Below are 21816 nucleotides of genomic sequence, written 5' to 3'. Positions count from 1 at the left end.
TTGCGGTACAGAACTTTGACCTTTAAAAGAGCACACATCTGGCACTGCTGCCATGCTGGGCTACACTTGCACAAGTACTGCTGTTGCTGCTGCCATGAAAGGATCTGATTATAACAGACAGATGATCTTGGATGGGAACTTGGTGGTATGCCCCTGGACTTGTCTTAGTAGAAATTTTAATGAAGGGAGTTTCTGTCCACCAACAGAAAAGATGGAAGGCGATTACTGCAGTCAGGTGCATAGAGAATAGATTCCCCCGTGTAGTGAAAACTCTTCCCCTCTGTTTTGCAGGGAAACTGTTTCATGTAATCAGTGCCTGTAGAACAGTAGCATATGTGTGAGAATCAGAAGATGGGAGGGATAGTCTGAACAATCACCTTTCTGCTTTGCTACACTACCCTGTCATTCTAGATGGAAGGTCCTGAACCTGCAAACTTGAATGTGGGAGTGGTCATGCGCCCATAACATTTTCTTCATGCAGGAGAATAATGTGCATTTATTTTCACAGGAGCCTTCAAAACATTGTTAATGCAATCAGTGGATTACAGGTGCAAAATCAGGCTCCTGCAGACTCTTCCTCCAGCTTTCTGCCTGTACCTCTGTACGGGCTTTCAGTTGGAGATCTGGAAGAAGTGTCAATGTACTATGAGTGCTCTGATAGCTACACTCGTATTCCATTGAGAACTAGGAAGTCTGTCTGCTGTAGTGGCAGAAGGAACTCTGTGAATGAACAACACAACTGTGCTGACTGAGCCCCACACAGCCACAGTGCTTTTGAAAGTGATAGCGAATGTGGAGGAGAAGAATCCCCGAATGTTGTCACGGTGAGGTGGGATTAGGCAATCAGATATTCCCTGGATCAACTTTACCTATAAATGTTGGTATCCAGATATATTATGTGTATCTAGGAAAGAATCCAGACCTTTTTTAAAGCAACCTACTGGGCTGGCCAGAACCAACTTTTGAGGAAGTCTATTCCACATTTTCACAGCTCTTACTGCGAAGAAACCTTTATGTATTTTGAGATTAAATCTCTTTTCCTCCAGACTTAAAGCATGCCCCCTTGTCCTCTGTGATAACCTCTATTTATACATGTTGATCATATCCCCCCTTAATCTCCTCTTTTCAAGAGAGAATAAATTCAGTTCCTCTAATCTTTCCTCATAGCTGATCTCCTCCATGCCTCTTATCAGTTTGGTTGCCCTTCTCTACACTTTGTACAGTTCCCTGCATATTCCAGATGAAGTCTTACTAATGATTTTTACAGAGGTAATATGATATCTCTCTCTCTGGAGTCTATACCTCTTTTAATGCAAGAGAGGATTTTGCTGGCTTTAGAAACCGCAGCTTGGCATTGCATGCCATTATTTAGCTTGTGATCTACCAGAACTCCCAGATCCTTCTCCACCATTGATTCCCCCAGTTGTACCCCCCCTAGTATGTGTGATGCATGCATATTCTTACCCCCAAAGCCACCTTACATTTATCAACATTAAACCTCATTTGCCACATAGTTGGTCAATTAAACAGTGTATTGAGGTCAGCTTGTAAGTTGGAGACATCCTGGTAAGGACGTTATTCCACTGCACTAAATATCGGCGTAACACGTGGAGTTAAAGGTGGAGTTAGCCTTTAAAGTAAAACAAACTCAGATTTGGCCACTAATATAAAGGATAACCCCTTAACTCCCTCACACTCATCTTTCAGAAAATTCGTACAAACATTCATATGAAAATTCTCAGTATATTCTATTCAAGAATCACTCTAAATTAGTTCAAGATTTGGTTTGCTTTTAACCTTCCATTTTGGATTGAATGTAATTTACTGCACAAAAACCACATACACCGTTAGAAATTTGTACGTTCAAGGAAAATTCTTACTCCTTCGAATTTTATTATCCCTGTGGTTGAAAACAAATGTCGATTTGACCCACTAATGATTATAAAAAAAGGAATGTTTTTACAATTAAAAATGTTGAAAAAAATTCTAAAATTCTACTAGTGTATACCCAGCTTTAGACCTACTGATAGATTTATGGAATTCTCTGAATGAAGTAACAGAGTACAGGCTACACAATGATGACTTCATGATTTCATAAAAGCTTTATTGAACCACAGACCGCATACAGCGTGTCCCCACCTGGGAACCGTCCATCTTTAGAGCTCGGGACATGCTGTTTGCTGTCTGTGGTTCAGTAACGCTTTTACGCTTTTATGAATTAGTGACATCATTGGTGTGTGGCCTACACCCTGTTACATTCTTGGTTTCAAAAGCGTGTATGTGCTCCTTTGCCAGTATCCAATGTTTCCTTGTTGAATGAGAGGCTCAGTTTCTGAATTGGTGCTGCTTGGTCTAGATCAGTGGTTCTTAACCTGGGTTCGATCGAACCCCAGGGGTTCGGTGAGTCAGTCTCGCGGGTTCGGCGGAGGTGAAGACCCACACGATGATTCGTGCAGTAAATATTCATTATTATGTTTTTGTTTTTGTGTGAAAATCATGTTTTAATGGTTTTGTTCTTTGTTCTTAACGGTTTTGTTCATTTTGTGCACCTATGTATAAATATATACCTAAATATATACCTATGTTTTGAATTTTAAAAATCATATTTTATTTTTCCAATTAAGTTCGGTGAATGCGCATATGAAACTGGTGGGGTTCAGTACCTCCAACAAGGTTAAGAACCACTGGTCTAGATAGTCTCTGAATGAATTGTTTAAAATAAAAACAAAACTATTTGCTTATATATACACACTATACACTGGTTCTATATACACTATATTGCCAAAAGTATTGGGATGCCTGCCTTTACATGCACATGAACTTTAATGGTATCCCAGTCTTAGTCCATAGGGTTCAATATTGAGTTGGCCCACCCTTTGCAGCTTCAAATCTTCCACAAGGTTTAGAAGTGTGTTTATGGGAATGTTTGACCATTCTTCCAGAAGAGCATTTGTGAGGTCAGGTACTGATGTCGGACGAGAAGGCCTGGCTCACAGTCTCTGCTCTAATTCATCCCAAAGGTGTTCTATCAGCTTGAGGTCAGGACTATGTGCAGGCCAGTCAAGTTCCTCCACCTCAAACTCGCTCATCCATGTCTTTATAGACCTTGCTTTGTGCACTGGTGCTCAGTCATGTTGGAATGGGACGGGGCCATCCCCACACTCTTTCTGTACCATTCTCCTGGCAATCTCCAAACCCAGACACATCCATCAGATTGCCAGACAGAGAAGCATGATTCGTCACTCCAGAGAACATGGAAACCCATTTAATGAAGCTCTCTATGCATTTCTGTTGTGCTAATCTGAAGGCCACATGAAGTTTTGGAGTTCTTTAGCTATTGACTTTGCAGACAGTTGGCAACTTCTGTGCACTTCAGCATGAGTTGACCCTGCTGTGCCATTTTACGTGGCCTACCACTTTGTTGCTGAGTTGCTGTTGTTCCCATTTGCTTCCACTTTGTTATAATACCACTAACAGTTGACTGTGGAATATTTAGGAAATTTCACTGTGGAAAATTTAAAGGAAATTTCACGGATGGACTTATTGCACAGGTGGCAACCTATCAGGGTATCACGCTTGAATTCACGAGCTCCTGAGAGCGACCCATTCTATTCACATTTTTTTCTTTCAAAAATGTTTGTAGAAGCAGTCTGCATGCCTAGGTGCTTAATTTAATACACCAGTGGCCATGGATGTGATTGGAACACCTGAATTCAATGATTTGGAAGGGTGTCCCAATACTTTTGGCAATATAGTGTATATACAGTAGGTGTTACAAATATGGGCTAAAAAAAAATAGTTTTGGAATTAGCTCTGTTTTGAAACCAAATACTTTGTTTTCTGGTGTTTTTGTCTGCTTTGTAATACTCCTGAAAGATCTGGACTTGCATAGTGCTTGGCAAAAATACAGATTATTCTGACCTACTTTGCATACTTGGGCAACTTTTCCAAAAGGCTGGAATACATGGCTTGAATTTCGGCTAAGTCATGTGGAATAGTCTGAAACTCAAGCTGTGAGGGCCCCTGTCGGCACCAGCCAGCTTGACAATAGACAATTGTTCGTTCGACTTTTGTCAGAGAAGTCAGTTGAAAATTGTCAGCCAAACAGTGACTGCATTCAATCACATGGAGCCACTCTTTGAGTATTCTGCCAGCTTCCATCAGAATAAATACTCAGCAAGGAAAATCCATTCATCAATTCTGAAAGAAAGAAATCTATGCAAGTATGTCCAGCATAAATCTCTGCTAAGGCAGATGATATAATAATTTTATTTACTATAGGCTTTGTTTTTTTGTTTGAACATAATAATAGAAAGTGGTGAGTTTATGATGGACTGTACAGGGTTATCAAAATGAAATAATGTAAAATCTGTAATGAGACGGACAACTGGCAGTCTTAAAGTGCTACATCCTATCTCCATGGGGTTGATCAGAAGTAATTATAGGCTTAATATAAATCCTACATTCGCCTGATATGGTGTTGCTTTGATTGGAGCTCTGCTATCTTTCCGAACAAGAAATGCAAATGAATTTCTGTAAAACACTCAAACTGAAACAGACAATGTGTTGCTTTGATGAAACCTCACATATGTCTTCGACAATTACTAAAGTCATAGGCTGATCTTGCTGACAGTGATACAAACTATTTTTGCATACTTTCTTCATGCCGAATGTGCTGGTTGGCAGACTTGCTTATGGTAAATGTTAGTAATAAATCACACTGTTTACTGAACTCATTTTATCATTTTGATCAGTGAAATAGAGAAACTTCATACTGGTTTAAAAAACAGATTCCTGTCTCCATACAAACAATGTGGATACAGGAAACCTCCCCGCCTGGACATTGTATTCTGACAGTGGGGACTCCCCACTGTCAGAATACACTGATTAACGCTGCAGCCGCTGACTGCATTAAAATTTTCCAGCAGGTCTGTTCAACAGAAGCAAATTTAACAATCAACTTCTGTTTAACAGGGAAAGCAAAACAGAGATTGAAATTCATCTGGTCCATGCTGAACTGGATGAATGTGTACCCAGCTTAGTATAGAAGTAGACAAAATCCTAGAACATAACACGTTTGATTCTCACTTTAAACTGCTTCACTTCCTCTAGTGCAGGGGTCTCTGCATGATATGATTCAGAACAACAGAGGAAGAACTTCAGTAAAACAAAGGAAAGAGTTTCCAAATAAACTTGAGACCATCAGAGTACCCCCTTGCATCAGGGTTGCCATCAGAGCCCCTTTGCATCAGGGTCCCCATCAGAATCTCCAACAGGTCTGGATGAGGAAAGTGCCATGCTCCTGTGAATGCTGGCAAATGATTGGTTGTTAGGATGCCAGTGGTCCTAGCAACTTATTGTACAATGACAACAAAGCTGTGGGAACCTGCGCTAGAGACCGAGGGAGAAGGGTTGATTTTGGGTGAAAAACAGACTGTAGGCTGACCTGAAGACCTTTGTGGGGGGCTACTGACTCTAGCTGCAGGCTGGAATCCCATAGCAGGCTGGATTTGGTCTGCTAGCCGCAGTTTGAAGATTCTTGCCTTGGTGCATAACCACTAGAGTGAGAATGTTGGGCAGTTTCCAAGTGCTACTTTACCACATTTGGTGGCAGTGTCCCATAGTATCCAGATTTTGGATTCAGAAGTTTAATTTTATCCAGTGACAGGAGTGAATATCCGCAGATCCCCGGAGGCTGCCCTCTTTCAGGAACTTCCTGACGAGGTCCCCAAAAAATCGACGAAACTGATTATGCATATGTTTTTGGTCGCGAGAATTACTATTGCAAAATATTGGAAGCAGTCAGTGGTGCCACTTGAGTATTTCAAAAGTAAACTTAACTGGATTATGGTAACAACAAAACTCCCTCATCCTCCAAAATAACACATAAAGAAATTTGATAAAACATGGGATCCATGGATTCTGTAACGGACCGCCTGACAGTACCTCTATCAGTCCCCTGATAGAGCCTTCCCAGAGTGCGGAGTCTAAGTACCGGAGCACTTGTTCACCAGGGCCCCTGATGGTGGGGATGGACTTGGAGCGCTCCGGGGCCAGGTCGCAGCTGCTAGGTATCTCTACCAGAGGTAGAGGAGTCTGCCAAGGGCTCCAGCGGGTTAAGAGTCTGATGTGAGGGAGCCCAGGGATCCCTGAGGGATGGATGGACGGATGAGCAAAGTCAGAGTCAAACAAGCCGGGTCGGTAACTAGCGGGTCGGTGAGGTACAAGACGATAGGCAAAGGATAGTCGGGTCACACACAGGGTCAATACCAAAAGATCAGATCTATAAGGGAACATCCAGGAGCAGAGTCAGGCAAGCCAAGGGGTCAGGACAGGAGAAGGCAACAAGGTCAGACAATCCAGATCAGAGTACTCACAACACAGGCAACAGGGTACAAAAGACCATTCGGCAACAAGCGTCTGTGCAGGGCTGGTTTAAGTAGCCCGCCCTGCACCTGACAGGCGCCGCCTAGGTCCCAGTGCCTGCCTAGTACTGTCAAGATGACGGTGCGCCTGGGTCCTAGTGCCCTGCTACCTGCACGTCTTCACAGACGCCTACGCATGTGTAGACCCATGCGTCGCGATGGTCCCTGACAGATTCAATATTTGTCTATTCCTTAGCGAGTCACTGGCTGACCCTCTTTTTCCCAGTCCCCCCCCCCCTTTTTTTTTTCATCTTTCTTTCCTTTCTTTATACCTGGTACTCTCTTCACCTTTTGGTGACTTATTTACTATTACTTTGCTGTTACTATGGTGCTGCTCTCTAGAATTTGCATGTCGGTTAATCTGCCAACTACAATGACCCCTATTAAAACAAATGTAATACATTAAGAAGTTAACTAACTTTAATGTAGACCAAGTTTGTGTTTACTGATATCTGTTCACCATAGCTATATTTTACAGTGTAGGTCAGAGGGACCTCTGGCATTGAGGCATGAAGTTTGAAGATTTTTTGATTCGCCTCTCTAGGCGCTCTTGATGTATTCTCATTCTTATTGTAATGGCATCCTGAGAACCTCCTATTACTTTTGAGGCATTTTCCACTGTTATATTTCTGATATTTTTCATACGACCATTGAAATATAAAGCCATCAGCTTCCCTGCTCTGTGAAGGGCTCTACCTTTTGGGTGGCTATCTAGAGAGCAGGGGCATAGACCACTTAGCTTTCTGTTTTGCTCTTGGGATGACTAGAGACTGCCAATAGCTGTAATGAGTCTTACCATTGTATTGATGATGGTTAATTATATGTTCCTGTACTTTATTTATGAGGCCCTTTAGGGTCCTACAAATGTTTCTTATTTCTGTATTTTTGGAAACTCTAATAAACAGATTGAAATACAAGTGCTAAATTAAAGTATGTTGGCCATTTCGGAAAGAGTCCTGACTAGGAACTGTCTAAATCTTATGGCCATGTGGTATGAATGTCCATGTTAAGTTGGGAGATTCATACCAGATACACAAGAAGACCATAATTTTGTAGAAATATGCAGAAGGCAGTGTCAGTAGGGAAGCTGAAATATGCAGCCTGAAAAGACCCTCCTCTGAGTTGTGGCCAACAGCAGAGTTATAGGTGGTATTCACAATGATAGTGACACACAACAAACCTAAGATGGTGTACAAAGATCAGTAATGTGCAGTTACCCAGAGCAGTCTTCATGGTTTCCTTTACGTAGGGTAGACTGAAAGTAAAACTAATTTCTGGTAGCTGGGTTTGGCTTACGTCACTTTTTTTTTCTCTGCCTTGTTTAACCTTTTTCCTTGCCATGTCCATACAGCGTATGGACCTACAGAACCACTTCCAGCTGGCCAGGTCAGTATGCCCTACTGACATGGCATTCCTACTTCTGCTATAAGTTCATGGTGACTTAAGTGTTTTATGTGTTTTTGGGTAGTATGACCTGTAGTATACACCTGTCAGATTTAGTATACTAAAACTCCTTAGAAATACTACATTGATATTGGTACATATGTTTTCTTCTTTGCAGGTTGATGTTAGAAAGTCTGCCCAGTCTATGATTGACCGCTTGCAGAGGCAGATCATTGTTGCAGACTGCCAGGTTTACTTAGCCGTGCTTTCCTTTGTTAAGCAGGAACTGTCAGGTGAGTGTCCTGAGTAAATGAGATCTACCATTCTCTGTGCTGGCAGAAGTATTAATATATGTGTGTCAGAATTCTGTTTGTTCTCTGGAAAATAGTTAGACTGCCATCATCTGCTCTGTTTGAATATTTTCAAAATGACACACAACTGACATTAAAAAAGTCTTTCATACACTAAAAGGTTTCATTAAAGGCATATAGATTCAGATGACAAAAAAACTCCATCCGTATTCTCCATATTTTTGACTGTTGGTCAGTGTGAAATTAAAGGCCTGCTATCTGGACTTCCATTCTGTCTGTGCAGGAAGGGTCCTAGCTGGCTCTTTATATGACTCTGGCAGGGAGATCGTGACAAGGGGCGGACTGACCATTTGGAAACTCGGGCACTGCCCGAGGGCCCGGGGTCAGTAGGGGGCCCCATGAGATGCCCCTGGTACCTTTTTCATAGTCTTTTTTGAGTTTGGGCAAGGACACAGGGACCCCATGACGCCCTATTGCCCGGGGGCCCCATGAGTTGTCAGTCCGCCCCTGATCGCGACTCATCTCTGGCACAACTGTAACAGGCTAAGCTTAGCTTTTCAACTGCGTTTCCAGTGTCACCAACCTAGGACAACAAAATGGTGCAGCTTCTGATCTCTAGTACAGGGGCGCTCAACCTGTGGTCCATGGACCTCAAACCTGGGACACATATGCCCATACTCTGGAATAGTGGGTCAGCAAGCCTAGATCGTGATTAAAGGGTTCCCAACCTGCCATCCCAGAGCATCAGAAGGCATGGAGCCAGCACCAGCAGTGAAGGAAGCAGGCGGTCACAGAGGGAGCAGGAGCCACATAAGCGGATGCCCCCTCTGTAGGGCCGGCTCTTGTCCCAGGCAGAATTATACCAAGTTTACTTCACCTGGGACCTTTCTAGCAGCCTAGAGCAGTGTTTCTCAACCTTTTTTCAGTCAAGGTACCCTTTAAAGTTATGGACAGTCCCGAGGCACCCTTTAAAATTATGGACAGTTTTGAGTCACCCCATTCTAAAATATGAAAAACTATTCTAATTGTTTTATATAAAGCAGCAACATTCACACATGCAGGACTTCCAACATTAGAGGTGATTTATTCTTCCAAAGCAAATACACATTTGCACACTGGTACTGACTAGTATTCCAGTGTTTCTCTTCTCCCTCAGTTTTTCTCCATCACAGAGCTAATGTGACCCCAGCATTGCTGGAGAAGGGTGGCGGAGGGTGAAACTAGGATGCTGTGCAGGCAGCTGACATTCTCCTTATCAACTAATGATGTCATTGGTTCTCAGAAAGTCGGCGACTAGAAGGTTGTAATGGTGCAAAATGAAATGTGTGTCTTTGTGTAACTAAAAGGCAGGCTTGATCCACCCACTGGCTTGTATACAAGTTTTGGGCAATTTTTAGACATTTTGCCAAGGCACCTCTGAAGAAACTTCAAGGCACCCTGGTTGTGAAAGGCTGGCCTAGAGAGTGATACCAGGAGAAACTGAAAGAGGAAAAGGTCAGTGATTAAACATCACATATACTACACTTTTGCAATGGGCATAATAGCACATATAAAAAAAAAAGGTTATTAGGCTACTTTCACACTTATACGCGGGTTCAGGGCAGTGCACCTTGGCTTTTCTGCGGGTTAGCTGCACTGAGCCATAGACTTCCATTATATCCTGCGTGTTAGCTGAGCTATTTGAAAGCACACCAAAACTCCTGAATGCAGGAGTTTTGGTGCACTTTCAGAACGTGCACCACAAACACAAAATGTAATAGACGTCTATGGCAAAGTGCAGCTAATCCCCAGGAAAGCCAAGATGCACTGCGCTGTAACCTCAGTGCAGGTAAACCGCAGCACAACAGTGTGAAAGCATAGGGGGTTCAGGAGAGTAAGGCTCAATTACGTTTTTGGATTGGGGGGCTGTAAAACCCCATACTTCATTGTGGCCCACGACTGGTTACCAAAGCACCCCATACTTCATTGTGGCCCAAAACTGGTTACCAAAGCATTTAAATTGCCCTTGCTCCTGAAAAGGTTGATAACACCTGCTCTAGTAGTATTCTCTATTGGAATATGAAGAAATCATTTTGGACTGGTGACCACTAAAATGGGTTGAAAAGCTGTGATGACTTGTGTTCACTGGTATTACAAGCTCAGTCTACTCAAAAGAAAAAACGTATTTTGTATGTTTTGTTGGCCACTTAATAAAGAATTCCAAAGTGCAACAATTCACAACAAGATTCTACTGCAGGTGTGTAATTTTGTTGATTTCTTCTTGGTGGGTGTATGTAAATTTACTAGCTGCAGATCACAGCCACATTACTAAGTAGAGTTGTCATTTTTAAGTCTGTAAATTCATAGCAACCATTAAGAATCCTTCATTAAAGTGCTTGTAAACCTCAGACATGGAATATAAAAAAGCACTAAGTGTCATTTTTGTTTGTTGCCTCGTCCCTCTGCTATACGCATGAGTCCTTCTGATGAGATTTCCTGACACCAAGAGGAAAATGGTGACAGGGGAGGGACCTCCAGCAGATTGACAGCTTCAGCTCTGTTCCTGTGTGCTGTGTGAAGGGGGTGTGTCCCTTCCCTCCAATCAGCTCTCACAGCTCTCCTCATTGATGTAACTTCAGCTCTCCGCCCCCTGCTTTTCAGAACTGAGAGATCCTGTGTAAATTCTACATTTTGATTAGATATAGGGGAAATACGGCTGTCGATAAACAGGTACAACTTATGCAGGATGATTTGTTTCATCTCTTGTGTATCACCTGTGGCCAGGCACTTCACTGGGTATATGTGAGTGTTTAGAATCACTTTAAGTCATCTTATTTCAACAGAATGAATTCTGATTGGTTGCTATGGTTTATTCACGCTTGAGTGTTTTATTGTACAGTTCCCGAAAGACAACAATGCACAAGAGAAAAGTAAACCTTTGTTTTCAATAGGCCTGTTCACACTTGAGCATTGTCGCCTGTTGTCTGAATGTGAATTCACTCTGTGGGGTTGTTTTACTAAAACTGGAGAGTGCAAAATCTGGTGCAGCTGTGTATGGTAGCCAGTCAGAATCTCACTTAAGCTTTGACAAACCTGGAAGCTGATTTGTTTCTATGCAGAGCGACACCAGATTTTACACTCTCCAGCCTTTTTCCTGCATTGTAAAACATCTGTCATTGCAGGGACACACAGCAAATAATTGTTACCTATATATCCCATTCACATGGCTACGCTAAAATACAGACATGCTGCATTTTATTGCATCTCACCGTACAGATCCGCACAACCATGTACATCAACGCAGCTCATCGAGCTGCTGTACGTTGTCGTAAATGAAGTGTACATTTTGGACACGGCAAATAAAGTTTGTATTGCTCAAGTTTGTGAATTGCTCCAGCAGCTCTCTGTTTGCAGTGAGAATTCACCTTTAGCCTGCGTTCACGCTGATGCAGTGCGGCACATTGCATGTGATTTGCATCACATCCCTTTGCAAATCACATGCAAATTCTGTGTGGTGCGATTTTATCCATACATATACAAATCTCACCGCATCTGCACCAAAAAAGGTGCAGGGCCCTTTTTTTGGTCCGCACTAGAAACAAATCGCATGGGTGTTGCAATCCGATTCTGCACATTGCACCGCGTTTTGCGAACTGATTTCGGGGTGTTGTTAATTTAACCAGTTCCCAACTGCGCTATAGCCGAAGGATGGCTACAGCGCAGTTGTGGAATCCTGGGACGATGTCCATGGACGTCATTCCAGAACCCACCCCCCTGCGCACCCCAGCAGCGCGCACACGGTGCCGCTTGTGATCGCTGTGTACTACGGACACTGCTGATCACGGGTAATGTAAACGGCCAATTACGGCAACCTTTTACCACGTGATCAGCTGTGTCCAATGACACAGCGATCACCGGGTGAATACAGTTGCCGGTTCTCGGCTGCACTTTCCTCACGCTGTCATAGTGTGAGAAAAGTACTGCCGAGAACTGGTAGCTGTCAGCAAAGGGATCGGCACTGATCATCAGGGCACTGCTGATCAGTGCCCAGCAGTGCCGCCTGCCTGTGCCACCCACCTGTTCCCAGCAGTGCTGCTTACCTGTGCCCATCAGTGCCACCCACTTGTGCCATCAGTGCCACCCACCTGTGCCCATCAGTGCCACCTACATGTCCTGCAGTACCACCCACCTGTGCCTAGCAGTGCCACCCACCTGTGCCCATCAGTGCCGCCTAGCAGTGCCACCCACCAGTGCCAATCTGTGCCATCAGTTTTCTGTAGTAACATAAACATAACGATTTCTCATTGGTTGCTTGTATGGTAATGAATTTTTCACTTTGCTACTTTCCAGGTCATTAAAATATATTGTGATTGGTTGGTGCAGGTTAGAGCACTTTTCTCTATTGCAGCATCCGCATAGACCAGGAAATGCATGTTCATAAACACGCTGAAAAAATGCCAATCATTTTATCAAGTGCCGTGTGAAAGTCTAATTATATAAGTTGATTAAAGCCTGCCGAGGGATGGTGTCACCATAACGGAAAAGATGGTGTGACGTTAGAGCCTTGACAACTGAATTTTGTACCTCCTTAGAAAATTGTGAATTCCCACTTGTTTTTAATTTTTAATAAGATAAGAGAAGCCGTTTTTTGTATGGCTGCTCTTTCAGCATATAAAAGGAGGTTAGCAGTTCACCATTCATATACGCAAATACAATGGAGCTGCTGCAGTCCTAAAGTCTTTTACAAAAGACAGCGCCTGAGGTTTAATGAATTAATTATAAGCGATGCACTTTAGAGCATTATGATGCCAGCATTGAGCTGTTTAGAAGCTATTTGCATTGCAATTTAATATAAATATTCATCAGGAAATAAAAAAACCTGCTGGAGTTTAAATCTATACACTGTATAAGGTAAATTGTCAATCTTCTGATTTGTCTTGACCATGTACAGTGGATATAAAAAGTCTACACCCCCCTGTAAAAATGTCAGGTTTCTGTGAAAAAACTAGACAAAGATTAATTATTTCACAACTTTTTCCACCTTTTTAATGTGACCTATAAACTGTACAACTCAATTGAAAAACAACTTAAAATCTTCTAGGGGGGAGTAAACATAACAAACTAAAATAATGTGTTTGCATAAGTGTGCACACCCTCTTATAACTGTGGATGTAGCTGTGTTCAGAAGTAAGCAATCACGTTCAAAATCATGTTAAATAGGAGTCAATACACACCTGCCCTCATTTTAAAGTGCCTCTGATTAACCCCAATGAAGTTCATCTGCTCTAGTAGGTCTTTCCTGACATTTTCTTTGTCGCATCCTACAGAAAAAGCCAGAGAGCTAACAAAGCATCAGAGGGATCTCATTGTTAAAAGGTATCAGTCAGGTGAAGGGTACAAAAGAATTTCCAGAGCATTAGATATACCATGGAACACAGTGAAGACAGTCATCATCAAGTGGAGAAAATATGACACAACAGTGACATTACCAAGAACTGGATGTCCCTCCAAAATTGGTGAAAAGATGAGAAGAAAACTGGTCTGGGAGGCTGCCAAGAGGCCTACAGCAACATTAAAGGAGCTGCAGGAATATCTGGCAAATACTGTCTGTGTGGTACATGTGACAACAATCTTCCATATTCTTCATATGTCTGGGCTATGGGGTAGAGTGGCAAGACGGAATACTTTTCTTATGAAGAAAAACATCCAAGCCCGGCTAAATTTTGCAAAAACACATCTGAAGTCTCCCAAAAGCATGTGGGAAAATGTGTTATGGTCTTATGAAACCAAGGTTGAACTTTTTGGCCATAATACCAAAAGATATGTTTGGTGCAAAAACAACACTGCACATCACCAAAAGAACACCATACCCACAGTGAAGCATGGTGGTGGCAGAATCGTGCTTTGGGGCTGATTTTCTTCAGCTGGAACTGGGGCCTTAGCCAAGGTAGAGGGAATTATGAACAGTTCCAAATACCAGTCAATATTGGCACAAAACCTTCAGGCTTCTGCTAGAAAGCTGAACATGAATAGGAACTTTCAACATGACAACGACCCAAAGCATACGTACAAATCAACAAAGCAATGGCTTCACCAGAAGAAGATTCAAGTTTTGGAATGGCTCAGCCAGAGCCCAGACCTGAATCCGATCAAAAATATGTGGGGTGATCTGAAGAGGGCTGTGCACAAGAGATGCCCTCCCAATCTGACAGATCTGGAGTGTTTTTGCAAGGAAGAGTGGGCAAATATTGCCAAGTCAAGATGTGCCATGCTGATAGACTCATACCCAAAAAGACTAAGTGCTGTAATAAAATCAAAAGGTGCTTCAACAAAGTATTAGTTTAGGGTGTGCACACTTATGCAACCATATTATTTTAGTTTTTTATTTTTACTTCCCTCCACCTAAAAGATTTTAGTTTGTTGTTTAACTGAGTTTTACAGTTTATAGGTTACATTGAAGGTGGAAGAAGTTCTGAAATGATTTATCTTTGTCTCCTTTTGTTACATCACAGAAACCTGACATTTTAACAGGGGTGTGTAGACTTTTTATATCTGTATACTACTTGTATGTGCATTGCGTGCTATCGTGTCCTCTTCATTTGCTTGCTGAGGCAAAGTATTGTATATTCCATCGGCTCTTATAAGGCATTGGGGGTAGTCATTTTGTAAGCAGATTTAATAGGCCTGAGGTAAATCTCACTGCTCTATAGAAGTAAGTGGTATATTTTGATGACTGAATATTTACAACATAGGTGTAGCAAAGCATTGATATTGTTACTTTATGCTCATTTCAATCATACTAAAAAAAATGTTGTATTAAAAAAAAAAGGAGGGTCTAGAAGCATAAAGGTGGTTGCAGAGGTCCAGTCTCTGAGAAACTGTCATATCGGTGATGGCAGAGTCACTCTGCCTTCATAAGAAATCTAAATGCATGACTTCCAGGGTATAGAAATCTCCTTTCTGCCCTTACCTGCCATGAAGTCCAATTTCTCCTGCAAGAGTGTCAATCCTTAAAGCGGTTCTAAAGTCTGGACATTTTTACTTTAATGCATTCCTTGTATGTCTCAGTGTTTGTATCACCCCCTTTATACTTACTCGAGTCCTATCTCAATCCAGTGCTGTGTCCGTCTGCAGCAGCTCTCTCCACTGTGCTCACAGAGACATTAGGTCCTGCTGCTGCCATTCAAACTCTGTGAGCAGGGAACGGGGGCAGGGCTCTGCCCCACTGTGTATGTCAATGGACACACACAGCCTGGCTTGGGATCAGACCCATAAGAAGTGTCTTGCTATGGGGAAAAAAATGAGGAGGAGCCAAGAGCGCTGGTGAGGCCCCAAGAAGAGGAGGTTTGGGGCCACTCTGTGCAAAACCATTGCATAGAGCAGGTAAGTATAACAAAAACAAAATTACCTTTACAGACACTTTTGAAGCTGCATTCTTCAAAAATATTAGAATGCGTCAAAAAATTATGTAAAAACATTGAGACTCTTAACAATTGGTAGGTGGATCTCTGGTGCTGAAATATATGAGAATACAGAGAACTTGCAGTCTTTCTGTTGCTGAAATATGGGTGGGCAGACGGTCTATTAAAACTTCTGCCAGCATTTTAGGGCTCATTAATACAGGAGTCTAAAATGCACTATAGGAATCAGGGGGACCATACACAAACTGCATCTACAAATGAAAATGTGTGTGGTACGCATCTAAAGGCATCCAAAGGCAACTAATTTAGATGCGTATTTTAAACAGGATCTTCTGCTAGATCTGTCAGCAAGAACCTGCGTTCCATGCAGAAAATACACATATGCTTGTATGAATAAGCGCTTATTGGTAAACATGTCTTCATTTGGGATACTTCTTGTTTGTTTAAAGGGTGTCGTTACTAGTAGTCAGGGGAAATCTCCCCACCTGTCTATTTGATGGGTGTCTATGAAAGAAGGAATTGAGAAAGAATCCCCAAACGGGGATAGCAGAAATACACATTTTCAAGGAAGCCGCACGTAGTAGTCACGAGGCAAATGCTTTTACACTAGAAATCTGCATTCTAGTTCATTGTATAAGCAACTTCGCCCATTTTCACTTCCTCAGATTTTTGTCTTCAATAAGTATAATTAGCCATTCTGCCTATGCTGATGTTCTCTTTTCTATTGTCTTTTTGCTTCATTCCAGCGTACATTAAAGGTGGTTGGATCCTGCGCAAAGCATGGAAAATTTACCACAAATGCTATATGGACATTAACTCCCTTCAGGAAATGTGTCAGAAGAAGCTGTCTCAGGAATCCTCGCCCTCTGATGCCGCTAATGATAACCACATTGCTGCTGAGGGGGTCACGGAGGAGGCTCTGAACAGACTGAAAGGTGCTGTGAGCTTTGGCTATGGACTTTTTCACCTTTGCATATCCATGGTGCCCCCAAACCTGCTCAAAATCATCAACTTGCTGGGTTTTCCAGGAGATCGTCTGCAGGGGCTCTCTTCACTGATGTATGCAAGTGAAAGTAAGGACATGAAGGCCCCTTTAGCTACGTGAGTAGCTATATTGCAATGCTTCGGTAGTTGGTATAGTGTTTACAGTAAGTAACCAGTATATAGAAAGGGAAGCAAGGAACGTATACAGATAAAATAGCTCTGTTGTTTCTTACTGCTTGGATTCATGAAGTGAGGACAAACGCAAGGTCCACGTGGCAGCAAGTGGCCCTCCTATGTTTGCTTTGTTCCCAAATCTGGCTTCTGGTACACTAACAATGATGTGATCAGGAGTAATTCCTCCTGGTAGTCCCAGCAAGCAGTGGGTGAAATATACAAAGTTCTACTTCACTTTTTGGACTTGTCATGCAGTATATATAGACATTAAATGACTTGTTTTATGGTTTGTGTAGACTGTTGTGCTAGCCTTTTGGTCAGCTGCAGCCAACTGATATATTTTGACCATATATTTTATTACACATTAAGGGGCAGTTCCAAAAAAAGATGAAAGCCCCCTAGATAATTTATGCAATCCTCTTGACACCACGGGGTTTATTTACTAAAGCTGGAGAGTGCGAAGTCAGACTCCCTTCTGCATAGAAACCAATCAGCTTCCAGGTTTCATTGCCAAAGCTTCATTGAACAAGCTGAGGTTAGAAGCTGATTGGTTTCTATGCAGAAGGGAGTCTGATTTTGCACTCTTCAGCTTTAGTAAATAAACCCCCACTTGTCTTTAGAAAGTGTTCAGAGCTGAGACAAGTGACCATTATCAAGCGGCTGTCTCCTTCCTAGCTATGTTGTCGGACAACTGTGGGGGAAGGGTGCCCATCCTGACGTCATAGCTGGGCCTTCTTTGACCTCTAAAACTGATGTTCATTAAAGTGAAAGGCAAGTCAAAACCTAACTAAGCTTAAATCTGCTCCAACCCCCATTCTAAGCCTATTTGATCTACCCTATAAAAGGAAAGATGTCTATACTTACCTACTCTGAAGTCGCTCCGCTCTGCTCACATGACCTCTCCAGCGCTGGCTTCAGTGTAGAGGAGAGATCACTGACAATTGCTATGGCGGTGACATCATCCATAGACTTACTATGTGGCATCGGTTTTTGACAGTCCCTCCATTACACTGAAGCTGGCCCCGGGAGCCCATAATGTGATTGGACCAGAACAACTTCAGAATTTGTAAGTATAGGCCTCTTTCCTAATGCAGGGTAGATAGAGTAGACTTAGAATTGGAATGGAAGTAGATTTAAGCTTAGTTAGGTTTTGACTTGCCTTCCATTTTAAATTAAAAGCCGTGATCTTACATTCCTTTTGTATTGCTTGTTTGTGTGTTAGAAAATGAAGCTTATTTCCTCAATATAATGATATACTAATATGCTGAGTGCCAGCATTTTTTGGAATGGAATCTGCAAAGATGTGTAATTAAAAGTGGCATAATAAGTGGCTTCACAATGATCTGATTTTTTTCAATTTTTATGAAAATCCCCTTATGAATGCTAAAATCATGGGGAAAATATATTGGTGTGCAGTGTGCTTTTTCAGACGCTTTAATGCATGCATGTTATATTCAGTAGTGTATAGGTTTTGCAGAACAAATTCTTTCATACGCTGTGAAAATAACATTTTTAAAGAAATGAAGACACTTTTATTTTACTTGTAACTAATGTTTATTGCTGTATTTGTAATTGATCTTAAATGCAGTCAGGTCTAAACAGTGCATATCATTGTTCGTGTCGCAAAATGTTTTCTATCCATCCATACTTTGATTTTGAATATTTCCATTTAACTTTATTTGGATGAAGGGAACATTGACCATCTTCTGTCCACTGCCAGCTGAGTTTAAGGTCTTTTACCTATTATTGAGGAAAACTTGAGGATTGAGAGAGAGTTAGCTTAACAGTCAAAATGTATTTCAGATATTGAATTGAAATGTTTTTTTGATTTTCAGGTCTTTAAAGAGCTGAAATGATAGACATCAGTAGGCTTGAATTAAATCTTTATTAGATTTTCACTAACAGAGTATGCTTCTGTGATTCTAGCGTTGAGTATAATAGTTTATATCGTTTAGCTTTTATAGTTGTGATTTGCTCCCATATTAACATCTGTTCTCACATCTTCATTTGAATGTTCCCCTGCTGTGTCTAGAACTTGCATAACTACAACATGTAGCAATGTTCTCCTCTTACTGCAGACTAGCTTTGCTGTGGTACCACACTGTAGTTCGCCCATTCTTTGCACTGGATGGAAGTGACAATCAAGCAGGACTAAAAGAAGCAAAAGAGATTCTACACAAGAAGGAATCTGCATACCCCAACTCCTCATTATTCATGTTCTTCAAGGGAAGAATACAGAGACTAGAGGTACTCTCATATAAATTGTGTGTGTGTATGTATGTGTGTGTGTATGTATGTGTGTGTGTGTGTGTATGTGTATATATATATATATATATATATATATATATATATTCTATATTCTGTTCTTAACAACCAGATTCCATGTGTTATGTTCCAATCTAGTTTGGAGAATAGAAAGTGAGTAGTTGTCATTAGGGGGGGGGGGCTTGTTTTTAACTTGCCTTTTGCTTCATAGATGAACATCTGTATCTTCTACAGGGGTTAGACAAAAAATGGAAACTGCTGCAAAAGTGACTGTAGAGCTCAGTCTTCACAGGACTGAGATTCAGCTCTGCAGTCACTTTTGCAGCAGTTGTTTTCTTATATCAGGTCACAATCCAGCATAATTTTTGTCTCTTTTGGTCAGCTGACCATGTCGACCGCGCTTATGTCTATCAGATGACGTTTTCCCAGAAACTGTATATGCCGCCATAACCTTTGATACTGTACCTCACGACACAGCAAATAAATTGGCAACTGAAGTCAGAGGCACCAGCTAAGCGGGCACCAACAATTTGCCCTTTCTAAGGCTCAGTAAGCTCTGACATAACTATTACTAGCAGTGCATGCAGTGAATGATGAAAGTGAGGCCTCCTACCTGTTAGCTGGGTGTCTCATCACACAGTGGAATCAAAAGTATGTTATATCAACGCAAAACATGGTCACTTCACACCTGCAAATCATGTAGTTTCAATTTTTTTGTCTAACCACTGTACTTCTTCTGAGGTCTACAAACCAAACCTTTTTATAGTTGAAACACTAGCTCCTACATTTGCCCCACATGTCAGCCATGGATGACTTTATGCAGCATACGGTGTCTGCAAAAGAGATGGAGATTCGAGAAATGGGGGTGGGGTTTACAAGTTACCATTCATAGTGTTTTTATCCCAGCCAGGGATTTATAAAGAAGGTTTATATCACTATTCTGAACCAGTAATGTGAGTAGTGCATCAGCTATTTTTTTATTCATATTTTGGATTCTATGGACATAGATTCCAATTTCCCGTTACAGCATGTCAGGCTATTAGTTGAATATCACAATATGAATGAAATGATCACTGTTATTTAGAGCATATGTAAACCCAATCATTAAAACACACAGGCACGTTAACATGTAATTTCAAACATAAATTTTAGTTTTTAAATGTGCTGTTTCATATAAAAAAGTACCTATTGATTCTACAGTCAATGTCATACTTCAGGCACGTTCTGATATAGGGTGACAACACTCTGTGTCTTTCCCCAAGTTGAGCTTCTACATAGTCACCTGGTCAAAAGGACTTTGTTTAAACATATATTATGTAGCAATGTACATGCATTTAGACAGGAAGTAGCTGCAAGAGACTTCAGGAGATCAGTAGTGCTGACAGGTTATGAACATTATTATTATTATTATACAGGATTTATATAGCGCCAACAGTTTGCTCAGCGCTTTACAATATAAAGGGAGACAATACAGCAACAATACAGTTCAATACAAGAGGGTTAGGAGGGCCCTGATCCTGGGAGCTTACAATCTAAGAGAATAAATTACAAATAATATTGTGAGAAGTTGTAAAGCCCCACTCCTGGCAAAATCTTTAATCTGTAGCTAGATATATACCATGTAATAAAGTTAACAGATACCCCCCCCCCCCCCCCAAAAAAAAACAAACAAAACAAAACCCAAAACATTTATATCTACAGCAAAGAAGCAGGTTGAATTTTTCCTTCAGTTTCCCATTGGAGTTAATAGGTAGGGAGCTTTGGGCAATTATTGTGCCAGGTTGATGCCATAGATGAGCATTAACTCTTTTCCACTGTACTAAAAAGGTATTTTTGTTTTTACCCTGTGTCCCTTTTGGAGATAATTTTTTCTTGACTTCCTGTTTTAACAGGGAATTCACACCAATAGGACATACAGTAATAAAAAACATTCAGAAGCACTAACCCCCCACTGCTGTTCTTAAAACAAAATAAAATGTTTTGCCTGGTGTTTGATTTAGTAGCATCTGTATATTTAGTCAATAGATTTTTAATCGGATGATTGAAATCCGTAAGTACTGATCACTCGCCTATCTGTATATTGGACCATCTTCTGACCACATATACACCAATCAGCCATAACATTATGACCACCCACCATAACCTGTTGAGGCATGGACTCAACTAGACCTCTGAAAGTATGCTGTGGTATCTGGCGCCTAGCTCAATATCACATTCTTTAAGTCCTGTAAGTTGTGAGGTAGGGCTTCCATGGATCAAACTTTTTTTTCACGCTCATCCCACAATTGATTGAGATCTGGAGAATTTGGAGGCCAAGTCAACATCTCCAACTCCTGTTCCTCAAAGCATTCTTGAATTCACCAAACCAGGCTACCTTCTTATGATGCTTGGTAGTCCAGTTCTGATGCTCACATACACTATGTAGGCACATTTGGCTGTGGACATGAGGCAGCGTGGGTGCCTTGACCGGTCTGTGGCTATGCAAGCCATAAGCAACAAATTGCGATGTACTGTGTGTTTTGACACCTTTATATTGAAACTAACATTAGCTTTTTCAGTATTTTGTGTCAAAGTAGCTCTTCTATTGGATTGGCCTACACAGGCTAGCCTTCTCTCCCCACGCACATTAGTGAACTATAGCCGCTCATGACCATGTTGCTGGACCACTTTTGGTACATCCACTGACCACTGCAGACCAGGAACATCCCACAAGAGCTGCAAATATGGAGATGTTCTCACCCAGTTGTCTAGCCATTACAGTGTTGCCTATTTTTTCTGCTTTCAACACATCAGCTTTATGGAGAACATGCTCACTTGCTGCCTGATATATCCCACCCACGTTCCGGTGCCATTCTCATGTGATTATGTTATTCA

At 41.6% G+C, this 21816-nt stretch overlaps 1 protein-coding gene across 1 annotated transcript in view; it reads left to right on the top strand.

Moving 5' to 3' along the window:
• The window catches only part of TTC39C (tetratricopeptide repeat domain 39C), a 149993-nt gene that overhangs the window by 100962 nt on the left and 27215 nt on the right, over positions 1 to 21816 (top strand). Inside the window, exons 4-6 of the mRNA XM_089675733.1 lie at positions 7987 to 8101; positions 16266 to 16620; positions 18756 to 18924. Coding sequence (XP_089531859.1) covers positions 7987 to 8101; positions 16266 to 16620; positions 18756 to 18924 — 639 coding nt within the window. The remainder of the gene's footprint in view (positions 1 to 7986; positions 8102 to 16265; positions 16621 to 18755; positions 18925 to 21816) is intronic.

The sequence above is a fragment of the Staurois parvus genome, unplaced genomic scaffold (genome assembly GCF_062004578.1).
Source record: "Staurois parvus isolate SC_StPar_1 unplaced genomic scaffold, SC_StPar_1.0 ptg000157l, whole genome shotgun sequence".
In the NCBI taxonomy this organism is placed as follows: domain Eukaryota; kingdom Metazoa; phylum Chordata; class Amphibia; order Anura; family Ranidae; genus Staurois; species Staurois parvus.
The sequence above is the reverse complement of the archived record's forward strand: the minus strand, read 5'-3'. Positions and strand labels throughout refer to the sequence as shown.